The sequence below is a fragment of the Helianthus annuus genome, chromosome 14 (assembly GCF_002127325.2).
Source record: "Helianthus annuus cultivar XRQ/B chromosome 14, HanXRQr2.0-SUNRISE, whole genome shotgun sequence".
Classification (NCBI taxonomy): domain Eukaryota; kingdom Viridiplantae; phylum Streptophyta; class Magnoliopsida; order Asterales; family Asteraceae; genus Helianthus; species Helianthus annuus.
Window position 1 is genome coordinate 150,768,207 of NC_035446.2, and position 22,790 is coordinate 150,790,996.

General features: G+C 38.1%; 1 protein-coding gene, 1 long non-coding RNA gene and 1 pseudogene across 4 annotated transcripts; 2 read left to right on the forward strand and 1 right to left on the reverse strand.

Annotated features, from left to right (window-relative positions):
- LOC118486583 overlaps positions 1-22,790 on the forward strand; it is a 129,828-nt pseudogene that overhangs the window by 84,849 nt on the left and 22,189 nt on the right.
- On the forward strand, positions 1,815-3,189 carry LOC118486716. Of its 3 annotated transcripts, none has more exons than XR_004879632.1 (5): positions 1,815-2,046; positions 2,127-2,192; positions 2,280-2,377; positions 2,656-2,748; positions 2,818-3,189. It is a non-coding gene; the product is annotated as an uncharacterized LOC118486716 (long non-coding RNA). The 3 variants fall into 3 exon arrangements; XR_004879631.1 differs by having other exon boundaries at positions 2,280-2,361; XR_004879633.1 differs by lacking the exon at positions 2,280-2,377.
- On the reverse strand, positions 11,232-12,096 carry LOC118486715. Its single transcript, XM_035983373.1, has 4 exons — positions 12,016-12,096; positions 11,780-11,868; positions 11,582-11,702; positions 11,232-11,466 (listed from the first exon to the last, which is right to left on the reverse strand). Exons 1-4 carry the CDS (start codon positions 12,073-12,075, stop codon positions 11,395-11,397), a joined length of 342 nt encoding a protein of 113 aa, XP_035839266.1. The 5' UTR covers positions 12,076-12,096; the 3' UTR covers positions 11,232-11,394.

Genomic DNA, 22,790 nt, shown 5'->3' on the forward strand with positions numbered 1-22,790 from the left:
AACCACTAGATTATTTGATGTGCATGTGTTACAATGCTCAAAATGCGGGTTTTAGGAGGCACGAATGGATGCGAGAGGTTTGGGAGTCAAAGATTTGAAGAAAGCATTCTGATGAAAGACAAGGAGAACAACACCATTCAGCGCCGTAGCCTACGGCACCCTGCCGTAGGCTAGGGTGTTCAGAATTCGTTTCGAATTCGAAAAATTTGAAATTCGTTTAAATTCGATTCGATTATCAAGAATTCGTTTCGATTATAAGAATTCGAATTCGATTCAATTCGAGTCAAGTAAATCGAATACGAATTTACAATTTCAAATTCGAATCGATTTGAAATTCGAATAAAAATTATACATTTTTATTTTTTATTTTTATATATAATACATATATAACTTTTATTAGACTATACTACAAATTATTTTCAAAATTTATTCCAAGTATTAAAATTACCCATTACCAAACCAAGTACATGACCCATAACTAAAACCTAAGTAACAAATCTATCAATAAATTTCTAACCCTAAAAAATATTAACTTGTAATATGGAGTGGTTCTACCCGACTTCTCGTTTTGAATTTTAGATTAATGATACTTTATTTGGAACTGTTTTAATATGATATCGTGCTTTATGGTTGCTTTAAAATTTATGTTTTATTTTGATAGTTTTTTACTTGTTTTTAAAGAATCTAAATCAAATCGAATTTATTCGAATTCGATTCAAATTCGAATTTTTAATCGAATACGAATTGGGTTTTTTATTCGAATACGAATTCGAATCGAATTTGATAGATTTTAATCGAATTCGAATCGAATACGAATTCAAGGAAAAATAAAAATTATTCGAATAATTCGAATCGAATAATTCGAAAATTCTATATTCGATTCGATGAACACCCCTACCGTAGGCTACGGTCCCAACATCTTCAAAATTGCACTGCCGTAGAAAAGTATAGAAAGGACGTAAGGGATTACTGCTTGTCGTAAGCTACGGCAAGCGCCGTAGCTTACGGCGCTTTGTTGACCGCCTTTGGCCCACTGGCCGCCGTAAGATTTGGACACAGTTTGTTCTGGGTTAAATCACCTCCCTTAATGATATCCTCTGATGATGTATCTAGACACACTTTATTTGATCCATTGTTTTTTCTATGGCCAGTGCACCAAGATACACTTGCAGTGAACTTGGTGGCTGGTGCTTTGGCTTTAAAAACAGATCTCATAGGATGGCCTCAGCAGAGAAAACAATTGGTCAAATAAAATTCTTACTGCTTTGTGTCTTGCAAACGAGCCGAGCTACTCGAGCTCGGCTCGAAAAAAAGCTCAAACGAGCCGAGCTTAAATGAGCTCGAGCTCGAGCCCGAGCCTAAAAAACAAGCTCGTTTAGTAAACGAGCCCGAGCTTCGCTTATTGAGCTCGAGCCGGCTCGCGTGCCTAAACGAACTTTCTTTTTATATATTTTTATTAATATATTAAACATATATTTATATAATAATAATTACCATTTATATAAATATAAAAAAATAACTTAATTATATGTATAATAATAATTATAATTAATATAAATTAATTAATAAACACTAAACGAGTCGAGCCCTAGTCGAGCCGGAGCCGAGCTCGAGCTTCAAAAATTACTTTCGAGCCGAGCTCGAGCTTTAGAAATAAAGCTCAAATCGAGCCGAGCTCGAGCTCGAGCTTTTATATGTTAAACGAGCTCGAGCCTGGTCGAGCTCGGGCTCGGCTCGTTTGCACCCCTATGCAAAACTAACATTTTTAGTCCATTTTTAAATTGTGCGCTAAATTTTTGGTGCAGGAAGGCCGAAGGTAGGAGGAGCACATATCATCATCATCACTTTGCAAATACACATATTGTTGATTTAATATTCTCCCCTTTATAATGTGGTTACATGATGTAATTTTGTCCTCCAGGTTTCTCTTGCGGCGGCGGCCACCGGCACACCTTTTAGGGTTCAGGAGCGAATGGCGACTCGTTGCATGTTTTGGCTGCCGAAGAAGAAGAGATTCTGTGCAATTCCGCTGCTCTCTAATTCCGAGTAAGCTTAACAACAATCAGCAATAAAAACTCATTAATCATTAGCTATTATTAACTAATCACATCTCTAATCTAATCCAGCTTCTGCGGTAATCACTCCAAAAGATCCGATGACGTCTGGATTCTATGCTTAATCGATCCATCTCAGTAAGTCTTCACTCTTTAGCCTCTACTACCCATGCTCAATTTCCTTAATTAGATTACATATTTATATATTATAATGTGATGGATCAGTTTTGTCCTTGTTTAAAATGCATCAAGCATCATAATGAATGATGCAGCTGGTGTGCGATTCCAAGCTGGACGCCAAGCAGAGGTTCGCTTATGTTAATGTATACCACACTTAACAATTGTCTTACATTTTAGTAGATTTTTCCTGAAGAAAAAACATAGATTGAAACATGTAGTTACTGTTGGATCAGGCCTGGTTATACACACACTAAACACACATATAAGACACTTTTTTCTATGTATATAACTTCAAAAGAATTACAAGAGATGAATTAAAAACCCTACGTACAACTGCAACTATTTATTAAAAACTCTAAGTTGTTAAGCATTTGAGTTTAAGAAAGTAACGTTTTTTTTTTCTTTTTTGTCGAAATTGCAGAGGAGGATAAGAAGTTAAATGCAACATATATAATTAGTGTTGCAAGAAAGCCTGGATGCTCAATCTTTTTTATTGCCTGAGGACATTCTTGAGGTACTGTTATTGAAAAAATGAACTAACTTTTTGAAAACAGTTATAAAATGAATTTTAATTTGCTGACAGGTTAACCCGAAGATGATTCTGATCCTAACAGCAAGCATATCATGTACTAGAGCTTGTTACAGAAGTCTAAAGGTGATGAAGAAGATGGGAACACGCCTGAATAAGAGGGCAACGCGCCAGAACAAGATGGGAACGCGCCTGAAGAAGAAGGCAGTGCACCTGAAGAAGAAGGCAACGTAGCCATCCATCGATGAAGGAGACATCTTAGCGAGATGCAAGAAAAGACCACTGAAAGTGAAAACACTAATGAAGGGTGGTGAGATTATGCTAGAACACGTTTAGTCTATGACGCTAAGTCAGCGAAGAAGGGTGGCGAGAGGCAGTTCAACGGTTTAATCAACGTTTACAAGAAGACATACACATCAGACGACATTGCTGGGTTATACCGTGGGTTTCCTCTTTCAGTTGCCGGTATTTTTGTTTACCGTGGTCTGTATTTCGGAATGTATGACTCTCTCAAACCAATTCTCCTCACCGGATCATTGCAGGTTAGTTTTGTTATATATGTGTGTGTGTGTATACATAAATAAGCTGATTTGGGAGCGGTTTGTTGTCAATTTTACTACAGGATAATTTCTTTGCTAGCTTTGCACTCGGTTGGTTGATCACAAACGGAGCTGGTCTAGCCTCGTATCCGATTGACATAGTGCGAAGAAGAATGATGATGACATCTGGGGAAGCCGTCAAGTACAAGAACACATTTGACGTGTTCAACCAAATCATGAAAAAGGAGGGTGTCAAATCATTGTTCAAGGGTGGATGTGCTAACATCCTTAGAGCTGGTGCAGGTGTGCTTGCCGGTTGACAATGGTCAAGATCCAACTCTTGATTCTCTTGTTAAGTTGTCAGGCCTTTTGATTATCTATGATTTTACTTCCTTGTAGTTTACATTTGTTTCATGTATTAATCAAATTGGCACTTTGTTTATTGTATTAATCAATGGTGACGTTTGTGACATTATATATGATTTTAGTGCCTTTTAGTTTACATTTGTTTCAACACATATTAAGATCAATACCAACACATCTTCAACATTTACCTACACATAATATTACTTTTACCTACATATAAGATTACTTTTACCTACACATATATTCATGCCACGTCATCCGCCACGTCGGATGCCATGTCACCTGCCACGTTAGATGCCATGTCAGATGCCACGTCACCTGCCACATCAAATGCCTTCTAAACAAATTGTTGTACTTTTAACCACACATATAAATGCCTTTTAGCCACACATATATGTGTAGGTATAGCTTGGTATATACCTACACATAACTTATGTGTGGGTAATGGCCTATATCCACAGTCACGAGTCTACACATCACTACACTTAATTTATGTGTAGGTAAAAACAACTACCAACACACTATATGCTTTTTCCCGCATATACTTTGTGTTGGTAAAGCACCAAATTTCTTGTAATGTACTAAAAACTAAAATTAATTTGTTTTAAGATTTAAAACTACCCAATATAAACAAATCAAACGAATAATGCAATACTAAGCGCACTAGCTCCCCGGCAGCGGCGCCATTTTGACGTGACCGTGTCGTCCCGATCAGTCAAAAACCCAATTAAACCTAGGTAGCTAGGGTAAGTCGGGTATCGAATCCACGAAGAGCTTGTGGTCAGTATTGCACGACCTGTTCGACTAGTTAGACTATCTACAAAAATGTACAATGTGATTATGAAGATTGCTAATTTTTTTTTAAGTTTATTAGGTTGGAAAATAAATCGGAGTGACCCGACAATTGGTATTATCTAAAACACTTTTGATTAACTAAAATTGTAACTAAATTACTAAATGATTAAAACAAGAAATTAGAGACAAGTTACACACCCGGTTCGATTATTTCAAGACCTAGGGTTCCTACGTGTTTTAACTTGATTCAATTGCATATATTGATTAACGGATTACTATCACGAAGCTTAGGTGCCAATTGTTATCGACGTCATAGACAACGGACCGTAATGCACTTCGTTACCTCGGACATGTAAATCCTAACCTACGATAAGGCATAAGTGCACAAATTGATTTCGCAAAGTCAAATTTTATAATCATTCGACAATTCACAAATTCAATTCAAATGCACGACAATTATCAAAGGTTTCAAATACTAAACAATTTGTCACAAAATCACATGAAAATATAAATTCATAAACCCTAGAAATTCTTACAACAATCTATACCGAGGTGAAACCGAAGAGACTAACCGTTCATGGTCGAAGAGGCACGATCACCGGAGGATGAATACGTGCACCAAACCATAATCTTGAGTCTTGAAGGAGAGTTGAGGGTTAGGGGTTAGGGTTTGGATGGTGGAGAATGGATGAAGATGAAGTGTTTTTTTTTTCCAATGAATGGAAGTTGAAGGAATAACAAAGTGTAACTCCCCCTTTTCCAAAATTGACTTTTTCTCTAAAAAATCCCGTTTTTACCAATCAGCCAGTGTGCAGCAGATAATGCGACAATTTCTTTCCTTTCAAAACTTTATATTTGGATTCGTCTCGTGGAGCTACCCCAAATGCATATATTATAAGCCCCGAAACTCATTTTCTAGCTCAGGATAAGCCAAAATGAAGTTTGGACTGTTTCTGGCGCAGAGTTCAGCTCAGTTTTGCCTCTTTTTGCATTTTCTTCAATTATGTTCTCTCTAGCATCCGCCCAAAGCTTCAGTAATTCTCCAAAATGCACCTTAAACCCGTCAATGCCTACAAAACACAAACCATATCAAAGTAGTGTATTCTAGAAAGTAACTTCGTGTAATTAACTTAAATTAAAACCATTAAGCTAAGGAATTTTACCAACCCATCACATCCCCACACTTGTCTTTTGCTTGCCCTCAAGCAAATCTGTTTTTCACTTTCACGTGGGTCGAACAAAAAACACACTCCCCATTCCCGAGACTAAGGTTAAGGTCTATTGTCATGCACGGTTCAAACTTTTTACAATTTTCGACATATTTAGCAATAAATGATTAATCATGTTAAAGTAGTTATCCAAGATTAACCCGCCCTTAAAACTCGCAATTCATACATATCCCTCACAATGTTCACTCCACTCGGTTTACAAGTTGGCTAATTTTAATGATGTTTTAGAACTTTTAAAGTAATCACTCAAAACCGAATATAACACGTACCCGCATAGGCTTGCAACTCAATCATTTTCCACCATCGAACATGAATAGTAAGCACAAGTCATAAGGTCTTTGCAAGGGTTGTAACGGGGCTAGGCTAAATGTAGGAAATAGGATATTTTAAAGTGGCTAAAGTGATGAAAATTTGATTTTTATTACAAAATAACTCTTCTAAGCACGACTAACTACCAAAATCAAACTAGAAGGCAACAATTTTTCGCCTTTTATTTCTCAAACTAAGAACACATATTTTTGTTCTTTTCTCAACAATTTTCTATTCTTTTTCGTAACATTTTCTGATTTTTCTCCTTTTTTTTTTGCAAGCAAACAATTCACAACTATACAAACTTGACTCCTATAATCGAATTTCCATCACACGGGATTAAAAGAAAAGGTTTAAGGTTATGGGCTAAAGGGTGGTCAAACGAAAGGTTTAGGCTCAAAGTGGGCGACTAGGGGATTTATTTGGGTAAGGATAGATAGATGGTTTTAAAAGAAAAGGTTCACCTAATGCCTTAATCATTCTCGTGCTTGTATTCGGTCTATGGTCTCAAATGGATCAAAAGTCGCAAGTTCTACGATACGTGACTAATGGTCCACTCAAACAAAGAAACATAAATATGTAATTCTATGATGTAAAAGTGGTTCAAAACCTCACATATATAAAGGGTATGGTATGTGACATGCATGATGTGCTAGTTTCTTAGGCGAATTACTCCCAAATAACCACCCGCTAAATACCCGTCATGCTATTAACTTGAACTTGACCATGACAAAAGACCAAATGGGTTGTGTCATCCCTCGTTAACTTAGTTACTTGTGCTTTTTAGATCGCTTCAAACAAAGACATTTTGAAAAAATTTTGAAATTTTACCCCATCCCCACACTTGAGGTAAACATTGTACTCAATTTGTAGTGTTTAAATGAACAGGTCAAAAATAAAAAACTTTTACTACTCCCCCATCCCCACACTTGAGGTAAACATTGTCCTCAATGTGTAAGAACTAGAGTTTTTAAAACGCACAAGGGATGTGACACGGCTAACCTCCCCAAAATTTCACCCCGGAAAATAAAATACAATTTACAATCCACTTATTTGCTAACTAAAAAACAAAAGTAAAAAGAAACGTATGCACCTGATTTTTGAGCTCATTCCTCGTGTGCTCTTCTTCTCTTCAAGAAAGCGATCGTCCCACGGACATAATGTACCTACAAATCTTAACCCTTGTGTAGAAGTATGCTTCTCACAACCATTAAAATTTATTAGCAACCTAGTTTTACCACTTTTATGAAAATATTACCAAGCCATACAATAATTTACTTTAATTTATGTGGGAAAAAATATTTTACAACAACAATAAACCTAACTCACTTTCGTAGGAATCACGGTTGCATTCAGCGTATGCAGCAAGCCCTTTTAAACCTCACGATAGCTCGTGAGGACGAGTAGGTCTCGTGAGGGTTATGTAGGGAATACACCCACAACGTTCATTTAACTAAGAAAAAAAATAAAATGAATAATAGTACAAACTCTACAACAACCATATACCTGATTTGTCTCTCATGGTGGTCGAAGTGAACATTTGCCTACCGAGTTTCCAACATGCGCTCGGTAGTTGACTTGCCAGTTCCACATTTGCATCCAAACGATTGGTATGAAAATTGAAACACTTATGTGGGGCCACTTCATGATAGCTTGAGCGAGATCTTGCCATCTCACCTTTCTTTCCTTCAATCTCACGCTCTTTTCCCCAACTTTATCATAGTCAGGATACACTACGATTACCTCTGTTACTACTTCTTTGAAAGGTGTTATGTCTTCATTTAAATTTAAACACTCGTTATCTTGCTTTGGAAGATCCATAACCTCTTCCACCACATCACCATCTACCATGGTACCACTAGTCAACACCTCTTGTTCCCGTCTAAGTTGGGCAACTCCTCAGTTAGTTTACCAACTTGCACAACCAAAGCCTCAAATGATTTGTTTCTTATCTCGTCTTCCCTTTTCATTTCCACCATCAAGTCCATGATTGCATCAAACTTAGAGTTTACTGAATCTTGAGGCTCCTCGTATGCTAGCTGAGGGTATTCATAATAATAGTCGTCATACTCCTCCTGGTAACTTGGGAAACGTGGCATCTCGGGTTCATAACTATCATAATCCCACTTTGGCTCATAATTGTTGATGACATTTGACTGATGGTATCCCTGATATGAAGGTGGCTTGTAACCGGACTTTATTTTTCCTTTCCAAAACACTAGATCTTTCCAAAACACTAGGCAATCTTCATGTATGTGAACTTTTCCACAACAAGCGCATGACTGGTAATCTTCGCTTTCTTGCTCTGGTGGTGGAGGTGGTTCAAAGTTGGGATAACAGAAGGGTATCCCGTCATCATCATAGCAAACCCTCACATATCCTTTTTCTCGCCTATATTCAGAGCAATACCTCCCACGATTTCCGTATTTAACTTCAAACGTCGGGCAATCCTCAACCCAGTGACAGTTGCTCCCACAACATATACATGGGTCATCATCTACCCAATTCATGGTGAAATAAGGTGCTTGCAAAACATATACCTGTACAGACAAAAGTCGACTACCCAAAGTAAAATCAAATAGAAAAAAAAGAAAGCATACTAAAAACTAAAATTAATTTTTTTAAGATTTAAAACTACCCAATATAAACAAATCAAACGAATAATGCAATACTAAGCGCACTAGCTCCCCGGCAGCGGCGCCATTTTGACGTGACCGTGTCGTCGTCCCGATCAGTCAAAAACCCAATTAAACCTAGGTAGCTAGGGTAAGTTGGGTATCGAATCCACGAAGAGCTTGTGGTCAGTATTGCACGACCTGTTCGACTAGTTAGACTATTTACAAAAATGTACAATGTGATTATGAAGATTGCTAATTTTTTTTAAGTTTATTAGGTTGGAAAATAAATCGGAGTGACCCGACAATTGGTATTATCTAAAACACTTGTGATTAACTAAAATTGTAACTAAATTACTAAATGATTAAAACAAGAAATTAGAGACAAGTTACACACCCGGTTCGATTATTTCAAGACCTAGGGTTCCTACGTGTTTTAACTTGATTCAATTGCATATATTGATTAACGGATTACTATCACGAAGCTTAGGTGCCAATTGTTATCGACGTCATAGACAACGGACCGTAATGCACTTCGTTACCTCGGACATGTAAATCCTAACCTACGATAAGGCATAAGTGCACAAATTGATTTCGCAAAGTCAAATTTTATAATCATTCGACAATTCACAAATTCAATTCAAATGCACGACAACTATCAAAGGTTTCAAATACTAAACAATTTGTCACAAAATCACATGAAAATACAAATTTATAAACCCTAGAAATTCTTACAACAATCTATACCGGGGTGAAACCGAAGAGACTAACCGTTCATGGTCGTTCATGGTCGAAGAGGCACGATCACCGTAGGATGAATACGAGCACCGAACCATAATCTTGAGTCTTGAAGGAGAGTTGAGGGTTAGGGGTTAGGGTTTGGATGGTGGAGAATGGATGAAGATGAAGTGTTTTTTTTTTTTTTTTTTTTTTTTTCCAATGAATGGAAGTTGAAGGAATAACAAAGTGTAACTCCCCCTTTTCCAAAATTGACTTTTTCTCTAAAAAATCCCGTTTTTACCAATCAGCCAGTGTGCAGCAGATAATGCGACAATTTCTTGCCTTTCAAAACCTAATATTTTGATTCGTCTCGTCGAGCTACCCCAAATGCATATATTATAAGCCCCGAAACTCATTTTCTAGCTCAGGATAAGCCAAAATGAAGTTTGGACTGTTTCTAGCGCAGAGTTTAGCTCAGTTTTGCCTCTTTTTGCATTTTCTTCAATTATGTTCTCTCTAGCATCCGCCCAAGGCTTCAGTAATTCTCCAAAATGCACCTTAAACCCGTCAATGCCTGCAAAACACAAACCATATCAAAGTAGTGTATTCTAGAAAGTAACTTCGTGTAATTAACCAATTAACCGAAATTAAAACCATTAAGCTAAGGAATTTTACCAACCCATCAGGAGGATATTTCAGCTTATGTGTTTATGGCAGTTGAAATGGAAGATTCTAATGAACCTTTATCTTTCAAAAAAGCAATTACTTCAAAAGAAAAAGAGAAGTGGAAGGAAGTTATCAAAGATGAGATCAAGTCACTACATAATAATCAAACTTGGGTATTGACTGAGAACCTATGGGGCAGAAAGTTATACCATATAAATGGAGTTGAAGGAATTCCAGAAGTTGAAGGCCCAAGATTCAAAGCCAGATTAGTAGCTAAAGGGTTTACACAAAGATTAGGTGTAGACTATAGTGAGATATTTCCCCTGTTGTTAAACAGTCTTCAATCAAAATAATGCTAGGTCTTACTGCAGTCATTGATTTAGAGCTAGAACAATTGGATGTTAAAACAGTTTTTCTGCCTGGTAATCTAGAAGAGAAATACATGAGCCAACCTTTGGGATTTGAAGAACCAGGAAAGGAAGATATGGTCTGTTTATTGAAAAGATCATTTTATGGGTTGAAACAATCACCTAGACAAAGATCATTTGGGCAGGAATTGGGGACGAAGTTTAAAGATGATGTGGTTAGGTGTGATAACCAGGGGCAGTTCAATTGTATTAAAATAAAATGTTCCGTGAATGAACAAAGCATATTAATGTTAGACTTCATTTTATTCGTGAAGTGGTGAAGTTGAAGTTGAGAAATTCATAACAAAAGATAATGATGTTGATATTATGAGGTTGAGGTAAGAAATCTTATAACAATGGAGTCCGTCGACCGTCAGCTCTTATAGCAATGTTGGAGGACAAAGTTCAGAAAGAATTCAGATAGAATAGATAGATTCAATTCAAAGTTAGGTGCTTCTCATTCCATATCTGATATAAAGTACAATTGAGAGAATAGCATATTTAGGACCAACTACAAGTTAGTTATTCGTTGATCACAAAGCTACAACTGAGCCCTTCAACTATTACCAATTGACAACTATATGATATTCATCACAGTTACTTTCCCTTCTATCGATTCCTAAATGTTTCGTAGTAAATAATCATTAAATTTCAAATATGATGACTATTAAATAGCTATGTTAAATATTGTCACATACAAGGCACACATGATAAAATAAAAAGAATCATTATATTCCATATGGTAGAGAGAGATTCAATCAAAAACATTTTCCTTAATGTGAATTTTTTTACATTGTAATACACCACAACATATATTCCACCCTCAACAACACCTCTACTCCCTGCACATCATATCATGTATTGTATATGGATGTAGTGGCTTGCTTGTATTACAAACATCATATCATGTAATTGTATTTTATATGGATATAGCTGTATGCTTGTATTACATACATACATTTGTAGTTCCAGGGTCTATCCTCTTTCATGATTGCCCATCTTCACCATCTCCTTTCTTGCAAAGGTGCTTTTGGGAAATCGTTAATAAAGATGCATTCTATTCAAAAAACATCATTAATTGTTACATTAGCCTTAACAACGCATTCATTAAAAATGGAAAACAATATAAAAGAGTGCAGTATGTATGTATGTATGATTGTCCGTATACCCACCATGGTTCCAGCAACAATGGTGCCATTAAGCGGATGAATGGCACAAGATGTAACACGTTTAGATAGCGGCACAAAAACGCTTTGCTTATGCTTGACAGTCTCCCGATGACTCTTTGAATCACTACAGGAATAATGGCAGTTAAAAATAAGATCAAAGTTTAGCTTTGATGGTAAAAGAAAAGGTGGGACGTTTCTTACTCATAATCTACATGGCATGGGGAGCTGCTGGGTGGATAAAAATCTAAAAGGTGAAGTCCATTGCTAGATGTTGACGCAACTGCATATATCTGCACATAGGTATGTACTAACTCAAACATACATGCTTCTTTCCAGTAACGAATTAAATAATAAACACATAGCGCAATTATTGAATTTGATGCTGGGAATTTAGCAGTGGTGTCATGGAGCTAAATAGGTAAAAATAAATGTCTTACTGAATGTTCAGGAAGCCATGCGGGTTTCCTTGGGGGCGGATAGAGGGAATCCGGCACCATACAACATACATGATTTCCTAATTTGATAAACAAACATGCTAGATATTACGAACTTTGAATTATGAAAATATATAACGAAAAAGAACATGTAAAGAACATAGAAAAACTTAGAAAGACTAACATCCAAGGAGGAAGGGGAGGGCAATGGATATGTGACACTCGGTAATTATGCATATCCAAAACACCAGACCTAAAATTCATATAGCAACAAGGTCACTTTAAAACACAAAAGAAAAAAATATACAAAAGAAACACATTGATGAAGACATCAAAGGTATTTAAACGACAAATGAATTTATTTCTTAACTAACTTACCAACCATCATTAAGATGGAATCCCAGCTGATATGGACAGGATGAATTAATGTTGATTGACTGTATTCCCTTTCGTCGGATATAAGTTCTTGATTGTTCCTGCACCATACAACATACATGAATCAAAAGAATATAAACCCAATTAATTAAAGCAGATTTGAAATAAAATAAGAAAAAGGTGTAATAATAACTTCTCATACCACTAAAGGTCCAATTTCGTTCAGCATAGGTTCTAAGTTTACTGATGTTAGAGGAGAAGAGTGTACCTGCCAGGGAAGACGTTTATTATCAACGAAGAATTTATTTCAACTTATGTGAAATTTATAAAAGCAGAAAAGATAAACAACCTCCTTGTCACTTTGAAAAACAGTTGATGATCTTCCACCGCGTAGTCTACGTAGATCCCATATATATATATAAACCCACTCTCACTAGCACCATATACACACTGATACATAAATATGAGGTAAGTGTTGATAGATGCAATTGGAGAAAGTTAATATTCCACAAAAATGAATATGTAACACATATTTGTTGTAATGTATATTAAATATGTAATTTTTTATACTTGATCTCCAAGTGACTGGATGCTAGTAAGGCCGATTCTCTTCTTAGTTGTGAGCACCCTTTGTGGATGCACACTCGCTCTTCTGTCCCACATACTTATTGCTCCACTTATGTCAGAAGCAAGTACCCTATTCAACGTATCATGACAGGTACACTTGTCAATTCAATTAATAAAACTGTGACAAAAATATTAAAAAAGCATGCAGTGATTACTAAGTTTTTAGTTATTAATAAATATCAAGGAGTTTTATTCGAACCTTGTCCCATCATTTAGAAAGGCTATATCAGATAAGCCCTTGGACACAAAAACACTTGCAGGAGGCCTCCTACTTAGTACCTTCAGATTTATAAACAGGACAAACTGAAGTTATTAGGATTCTCTTTGGAAGTTTATGTTGTAAATACTATGTTTGGTTGGCAAATGACTTGCTAAAAATGAGTATTTCCATATCATGAGAACTGAAAGGAAAAAAACATACCTGAACTTCTTGGGAATACCCAATGTCAAAGATAGTAAGTTCATCGGGGATGTATATGCAATCTGTTGAACTCAAGCGTTAAATCACACCCCTTACAATGGTACAACGTATAATAGCAAGACCAAAACAGCATATGCTACACCAAAAGCAGCATTCTTATATTCATTGAAAGTCTTAGGTTTCATAACTATATAGAGAAGGAAACTTCTTTAATGAAAATCAATTGTGCACATAACGATTGCTTTTGGAAAAATGTGACTTCACTAAATTACTGAAAACAAACTGCAGTAAATATAATTATTGTAATATACTAGAGTATAAAACTGTTGGTGCACTTGTGTCTGTACTTTGTCTGTATTCGGTCTGTATATAAACGATGTCCTAAATCAGTCTGTAAGTTGACCAAGTAAACTATCCTCCTAGTTTGACTTGGACAACATGATGTTGTCTGGATCGAAGGATAGCCTCGAAGGATACAACTGATCCTTCGAGGTGCTCGAAAGATATGGTTCGATCATGATTCAACCATTAGACATCGAAGGATAATCCTTCGATGTCCATGCTGATCGTTCGAGCTCCCTGTCATCGATAGATGATCCTTCGGACCATCTATCGAGTCCTTCGACCAGATCTGCTATGTATGGGTATAAATACCCATGCAGTGTGTTAGTGTTAGACAGATGCACACTTGGAGAGTTAGAGAAACTCTGCTGGAAAACACACACACACACACACTTTAGAGAGTTTGCAAACAAGATTGTAAACATTGTGCTTGTAACCGTAAACCTTCATACGTATTAATACAGTGGTGTTAATCGGTGAACTTTGTGTGTTCTTGTGTTTGTTCTTGCTTCATCCCGGTTTGCCTACTAGCTTGGATTCCGCACTCGCTAGTGGGTTAGTATAACAAGGTTTAGGTTGTTCTCGATCCTCCGAGAAAAGGGACCTACAAGTGGTATCAGAGCTTGGCTCTTTACCTTGTTTAAAACCGGGTTGTTCAAGTTCCTTGGTGTGTTTGGACACTTGGTTTAGCACCCGTTTTTGGTAGTTTTCTGCATAAAAACGCGTTCTAAACCTATCGGGAGTGTTCGGGGTCGGTTTGGGTAACATAAAAATCGTGTTTGTGAAACTTTGATTTTTCCGGCCATATTCCGGTTTATCTCCGGTGACTGAATTTGAAGATAAGGTTTTGCCTATTTTGGTAAAATTTTTGAAAGTCAAATTGTTTGGTGAAAAAGTTGTTGCAGAACCATCCTTTCTGCCGAAAGTTGGTACACCAACCCATCAACTTTTCACCAACCTGTCCTTTGTGTCAGGTGTGTCAGAGGATTCGAAAGATATCCTTCGATATCGAAAGATATCCTTCGACATCTTTCGATTGGAGACAACTCGATAGATCAGCATCCTTCGAGTAGTCTTTCGAAGTCTAAGGGTTATCCTTCGTAGTTGGAATCTTTTCGAAAGTTGGTTGTCCGAAAGATAAGGATACATCTCGAAAGATAAGGATCTTTCGTTGTGAATCTTTCGAGATCAGTATTCGAAAGATATAGATCTTTCGAACTGTGAATCTTTCGTGATAATCAGTCGAAAGATAAGGATCTTTCATTGAGAATCTTTCGAAGGCTTTGCTCGAAACTCAACAGTAATCTTTCGATCACTGTTGATCCTTCGAACAAGTCTTGATCTTTCGATCAGATTGTATCTTTCAATTGTTTGTTGTCTGTTTGTTCTTAACTGTTTGTGGTGTGTAGGTTATTTGTTAATTTTTGATCACAATGAGTTGCACAAGTCCTTGGGATTGGAGTACGGATCCACAACCAGATCTGAAACAGATGTCGATGGCTGAATATATGACGAGTGCCATTCCAAAACAACAACAATCAATAAGTTCGTGTCAATGGGCTTTGGTATCCAATCAAAGTCAAAGTCTTCAGAATCTTCTGATTAGTGAAAGTGAAACAGGCAGTAACAATCGTCCACCAAAGCTGAACCACATGAACGATTTTCCGTCATGGAAAGGCCGCTTTCACACATATGTTCAAGGACAAAGCACCGACCTTTGGATGTGTTTTGTCAATGCATTCAATGAAAGTCTTGAAAGTAGAGCATCCACTTCAGAAGGCTACGCCAACATGCTTGAAAATGACAAGAAGGCTTATGAATTGGAGAAAAAGGCCTATGCCATACTTACTCAAGCACTCAACAAAGACATCTACCATCAGTTTTCATATTGCAAAACCACGAAAGCATTGTGGGATGCCTTAGTTGCTAGAGGAGAAGGCAATGCAGCTGCTCGAAAGTCTAGGCATGATTTGTTGAAGAAAGAATTTGAATCTTTTCAATTTTTGGAAAACGAGACTCTAAATGATATGACCACACGTTTCTATCATTTGATTAGTGAAATGTGTGCTTATGGGGTGGCAGCTACTCAACAAGACATGGTGAATAGGTTTGCTGACGCCCTACCCCCAAAATGGAGTTCGTTTATCGAGTTGTTGAAGCATACTAAAGCTCTAGATGAGATTAACATCTATGAGTTAATTCAGAAGCTGGAACATAAAAATGATGAAGAAATTAGGAAAGCAAGGCGTGCCCCAGCTCCTCAGAATACAGAAATGTATTTGCCTGGTTTTGGTCCTTCAGCTAGTTCTGTTCAACAACCGAAGCTTCAAACTGCTTTTGTGTCCAATACGAGTTCCTTTCCATTTTCTCAATCAACAGCTGCTCCACCACAACCTCAATTCGATCCGAGGTCCTACATTCCTGTTCCAACACAGCCACAACCACAACCTCAACAACAACAACAGCAAGCTCACTATACAAGCAATCCTCAACCTCAGCCTCAAAGTCATCACACAATCCGAGTCGACAACTCAAATCTTTCACACCTTAGCATTGAAGTTGCTAAGGAACATATGGAAATTATCAACACCATGGTCAGTGCTTACTGTGGTTTGGTAGCTGGTCAGCTTGGAAACATCAACATGACCAATGAAGATTATGATCAGATCGACAAGGAAGAAATGGAGTTGATGGATATTAAATGGGCTTTTGCTAGTGCGGTTAGAAGGGCAAAAGATTTCATGGCACGAACTGGAAGAACTTCGTTGGAAGGAAAGAAAAACACGAAGTATGGGTTTGATATTAATGCCGTCACGTGCTTTTGTAGGTCCCTTTTCTCGGAGGATCGAGAACAAACCTAAACCTTGTTATACTAACCCACTAGCGAGTGCGGAATCCAAGCTATTAGGCAAACCGGGATGAAGCAAGAACAAACACAAGAACACACAAAGTTCACCGATTAACACCACTGTATTAATACGTATGAAGGTTTACGGTTACAAGCACAAGGTTTACAATCTGTTTGCAAACTCTCTAAAGTGTGTGTGTGTGTGTGTTTTCCAGCAGAGTTTCTCTAACTCTCCAAATGTGCATCTCTCTAACACTAACACACTGCATGGGTATTTATACCCATACATAACAGGTCTGTCCGAAGGATTCGACAGATGGTCCGAAGGATCATCTGTCGATGACAATGTGTCCGAAAGATCAGCATGGACATCGAAGGATCATCCTTCGATGCCTAATGGTCGAACCATGGTCGAACCATATCTTTCGAGCACCTCGAAGGATGATGCGTATCCTTCGAGGCTATCCTTCGATTCAGATAAACATCATGTTGTCCAAGTCAAACTAGGAGGATAGTTGACTTGGTCAACTTACAGACTGATTTGGAAACATCGTTTACATACAGACCGAATACAGACAAAGTACAGACACAAGTGCACCAACAAACTCCCCCTTGGCTGTAGCTTTGTCTTTATCTTGTCTTTATCTTCTATAGATGTAGACTTGTCTCGAACTTCGACAGTCTTTGGTCTTCGAGTTTCCAAAACTCTGATGTCCTTTCAAGTCTTCATGGTCGGAGGATCTTCAAAGTCTTCACGTCTTGAAAGCAGAGAGTGTATCAACAAACTACCCGTATCATGTAGGCAGTGTGTTAACAAACTCCCCCTTAACATAAGCTCCCCCTTGAGTTATGCTCGTGAAATACTTTAACTTTATGAAGTGAGATCCTTGTGGTGTTGATGATAGCCAGCGGCAACTCGATCATCTTCATCTTTTGAGTGCCTTCTCGTCGTGTCTTCATTCCAAAGCTTGTCATCGACCATGTTCTCCTAGCCTTTAGAATCTGCACATGCAAGAAATCTAAACGCGTAATGAGAACAACTGCTTGGAACATAGTATAAGCAAATGACACACGAATGACCATGTCACAATCAAGCACCGTCCGACAGTTTGAAAGTTTAATAAATTTTTCAAATTTTAAATTCTAACTTTCAAAACATGCAAATTTCGACCGTTTATGAAGATTTAGTCAGTTTGGTTTTCGTTCAGGTTTCAGGCAACGAAGACTTGAGCTCCAACATCGTACGATCGAAAATAAAGTAGAAATAAAATCTTTTTGGCTTTTATAAAGTTTATATTAAAACACACCTAAAATCTTTTTGGTATTTTTGAAAGTAAACGACAACAATTTAAAATCCTTTGAGTGTTATCAAACGACATCACCGCTAATGTCGTGCTGATATGCACCAAACGACGAAACTGTTTAAAAAAGAAAACAAATAAAAGTTAAACAGTAAATAAATATATACAAACATTCTTTTTGCGAGTTTCGAGGGTAAGAGAATCATATCAGTGTACGGTCATGCCAAAACACTCTTGTTGTTCAGTTAGTTAACATTAAGATAAGCATCCTATAACAATTATCGGTATTGTTGTCCACTTAAGCTCAACTTATCAGATGTAATCATGGCGAGAGGATACGTTAAGGTATGATTTATACTTACCAACCGGTGTTCATCCACATCACGACACATTCCCGTATCAAGGTATGCACGAGAGTTCATCTTACCGGTGAGTATACCGATTATCATCTGTTTGACCGTATAAATTGTGAGATACTCACTTATTTTGATTTGAAAACAAGTCCTTTGTGATATAATCACTTATTGATGAGGAACTTGATTTTCGTATGCATGAGGGCACAGGTGCAAGTCCGTGAACAGGTCAGTACTTCCGTACAGCAGAGAGACGAACTTGACACCCGGATAAATGTGATATTTTATCACTTATTTGATTTGGACATGTGATTGTTTATCACTTATTGAGGTCGAATGCAGTATGCAATATGTGCACGTATGTATAGTATCATGGAAGATCTAGACTTGCGTCCCCGTTATTTTTCGGTAAAAGATACAACCATGATACCCAGATGATAAGCAGCATAAAGACCGAATATCTCAGAACCTCGGCAATCTATCAAACGAAATTTCGGTACTAAGACCATATGCCAATGAATGGTTCCCACCTGGTCTTCAGTCGATTAAGATTTATATCACCCTGCACACTTTAAAATGATTGTGAGCCTACCGATACATCTTATATAGAGCTGCTTATCGCTTTTCATTTAAGGTTTAAAGAGGTTTAGATAGACCACTGATGTACTATCATTTTCTCTTTTGCTCGCCAGGAAACTCATTTTTGTTTTTCTATTGTTTTTGTGTTTTTGAAATTTTTCGATGTTTTTGTATTTTCCGATTTTTGGATTTACTCCCCCTAAAATCAACAAACTAAGACAAATTTAAAAACACACAAAGATATTTACAAAAATGATTTTCCGATGTTGGTTTACTCTTGCTTGACCTTAATGCCGTTTACCAATAATAAGAAATCAAATCTAGATTTGTCAAAAGCTTTGGTAAATAAGTCGGCACGTTGGTCATCGGTGTGGACCTTAACAACATCGATTAGCCTTTTCTCAAAGCAATCACGTATGAAGTGATATTTGATTTCGATGTGTTTGGTCTTTGAATGCTGCACAGGATTTTTAGTGATATCTAAAGCAGCAGAATTATCAACGTATATAGGAGTAGTTAGGAATTCAAAACCGTAGTCCCGCAATTGTTGTTGGATCCAAAGAACTTGTGAACAACAACTTGAGGCAGCAATGTATTCAGCTTCGCATGTTGATGTAGCGACACACGTCTGCTTCTTGCACTGCCAGGTGACTAGGCGATTTCCTAAAAACTGACATCCAGCCGTTGTGGATTTGCCGTCGATTTTACATCCGCCAAAATCAGAATCACTGAATGCGACCAAGTCAAAGTTATTATCCCTAGGATACCACAGACCGGTGTCTGGATAAGCCTTCAAATAACGAAAAATCCTTTTGACAGCTGCAAGATGTGAGGCCTTCGGGTTGACTTGATATCTGGCAAGCAGGCATGTTGGGTACATTATATCTGGCCTTGATGCTGTGAGGTACATAAGGGATCCGATCATCGCGCGATAGTATGAAGGGCTAACAGGTTCACCCTTCAAGTCAGGAGTAATTCCATGATTAGTTGGCAATGGGGTACCAATGGGCGTTGCATCGGACATCTGGAACCGGCTCAAGATGTCTCCAACATATTTAGTCTGATGGATGAATATCCCAGACTCCGTTTGTTGCACTTGTAGGCCCAAAAAGAAATTCATTTCCCCCATAGCACTCATCTCGAACTTATCCTGCATGATGCGCTCGAAATTCCTGCACAAAACATCATTAGTAGAACCAAAAATAATATCATCAACATATACCTGTACCAGAAGAAGATCTCCATCTTGTTCTTTGATGAAGAGAGTACAATCGATAAGACCTCTTCGAAAACCGTTCTCCAACAGATATGTAGATAAGGTTGCATACCAAGCTCGTGGCGCTTGATGAAGACCATATAGAGCTTTGTTGAGCAACCAAACCCGATCGGGATGAACAGGATCTTCAAAACCTGGAGGCTGTTCGACATATACCTCTTCTTCAACCACACCATGTAAAAATGCACTTTTGACGTCCATCTGGTAAACTTTGAATCCTTTGAATGAGGCATAAGCCAGAAAGATCCGAATAGCTTCCAGACGTGCAACTGGTGCATAGACTTCGTTGTAGTCGATACCCTCTATCTGACGAAAACCTTGAACGACTAAACGAGCTTTGTTTCGAATGACCACTCCACGGTCGTCTTTCTTGCATTTGAAGACCCATCGAGTGCCAATCTTCTTATAATTCTCAGGCTTTTCAACAAGCTTCCAAACACCCAGCTTGTGAAATTGCTGTAATTCTTCCTGCATGGCCTCAACCCAAGCACTGTCTTTCAATGCTTCTTTCCACGACTTTGGTTCTTCTTGTGACACATAACACGCGAAGGACCAGTCATTTTGTTGACCAGATTCTCTTATAGCTGAATACAAACCAGCATTCCGGTTGTTTCTCAGCTGATTACGCGTCTGCACCCCGCGATGGACATCTCCTATGATATTCTGCTGGGGATGGGTATCGTGAATCCGCATTTCAGGATTATCTGGCACACGTGCATTGATACCCAAATTGTTCAGATTAAGATCAACAACCAACTCCACACCAGGAATGTGGTTAGAAGTGGATGCATTCCCTTCAGCAGTATCTATATTCTGCGTATGAGGTGTATCCCCAGAGGCACCTTGAACAGGAGCAGCTGGAGCTGAAGATCCTTCGGCTGCATCATGATATTCATCATCTTCAGAAGAGTCATTATAATCAGCAGCATCTTCATAAACCTCATTTTGAACCATATTGTTGACTGACGTAGAAGCTTGAGGGTCAACAACAATAGGTCTAACCAATGGCGAGACAGCAGCGTTGTCACTTTCCAACAACATTCGAGCCGCTGCTGATTCTTCGTCAAAGGTTGGCAGATTGAAGGAGTCAAATAGCCCATCATAATCGAACATCCACGGATCACCCGGAGCCCTAACAGGACTCGTGTACCTTTGAACCCTAACTTCACTCCATAGCTCAATCTTTTTGGTAGCTAGATTCCAAACACGAAAATTCGGAGTTGCATATCCAAGGAAGAAACCCTCGATAGCTCGTGCACCAAACTTTCCATCCGGTTCAATCATAGTACAAGGAGCACCAAACGGTTCAAGGTAAGAAAGATCCGGTTTCCTTCTCTGAAGGAGTTCGAAGCAAGTCTTGCCATGTCTCTTAACTGTAAGAACTCTGTTCAACGTGTAGCAAGCAGCCGATACAGCCTCTCCCCAGAATTGAATAGGGAGTTCCGACTCTACTAACATTGTTCTTGCAGTTTCAATAATAGTTCGATTCTTCCTCTCAGCGACACCATTTTGTTGTGGAGTATAACGAGAACTGTACTCATGAAGAATGCCTTTAGAAGTACAAAACTCATCCATAACTTGATTCTTGAATTCAGTTCCATTGTCGCTTCGGATCCTTTTCACTTTCAACGTATAGAGATTCTCCAACATTGTAAGAAGATCCTTGAGGATGCCAGGAGTTTCACTTTTGTGTGCCATAAAAGATACCCAAGAAAATCTAGAGTAGTCATCAGTAACTACTAAACAATAAGCATCACCAAACGTTGTCTTGTGCTTCATAGGTCCAAAAAGGTCCATATGAAGACGTTCGAGAGGCATGCTGACAGTGTTGATTTTCTTCAAAGGGTGAGACTTCTTCGTTTGCTTCCCCTTTTGGCAAGAGACACAGATATCTTGTAGATGAAAACTTCTTACAGGCACACCATTCACAAGATTATTTTTCACCAAATGGTTCATTTTTCTCAAGTGAATGTGTCCCATTCTTCTGTGCCAAGATATAGACTCCTTTTCTGTGGCTTTTGAGACAAAACAAGTAACTTGTGCAGATGTAGTAATCGCTTGGCTCATATCGAGAATATAAAGATCATTAACTCTCGGAGCCGATAAGAGAACCCATTCTTGTGGAATTTTGAATCCAGGCTTCAGCACATAACAGCCAGCATCATCAAAAATCACTGAGAACTTTTTATCGCAGATTTGCGACACACTGAGAAGATTGTGATCAATTTGCTTCACATAATTGATCTTATCAAAGCACACGATACCATTGGAGATACTTCCTTCTCCAGTGATGTACCCACCTTTATCACCCGCAAAAGCAACATACCCTCCTCTAATATTTCTCACGTCATACAGGAGCCGTAAGTCGCCAGTCATGTGCCTGGATGCTCCACTATCAACAATCCAATGACTATTAATAGTTCCTCCTAGAACATCCTGCACATGTCAATTAAACACATCAGTTGAGAATGGGGACCCAAGCCTTAGTGGTCTTGGGTCGTCCCTTGGCATCACGATACGTAAGCTCTATCTCTTGATGGTTTTCAAGAACAACTGCTCCCCCTGAATTGTCACCCGACTTAGGTAACCAAGTTTGTCTGTGCCTACCAGTTTTTGAAGATTCTGGTTTAACAGGTTGTGACACACTTGGTTCCTT

Excerpts from the sequence above, each read along its gene's own strand:
- LOC118486715 (XM_035983373.1), bottom strand. The coding sequence starts at position 12,075 with ATGGTGCCGGATTCCCTCTATCCGCCCCCAAGGAAACCCGCATGGCTT. Across the intron at positions 11,703-11,779 it reads CCATGCCATGTAGATTATGA|TGATTCAAAGAGTCATCGGG; the intron begins GTAAGAAACGTC and ends TTATTCCTGTAG. Across the intron at positions 11,467-11,581 it reads CCATTGTTGCTGGAACCATG|AATGCATCTTTATTAACGAT; the intron begins GTGGGTATACGG and ends TTTTTTGAATAG.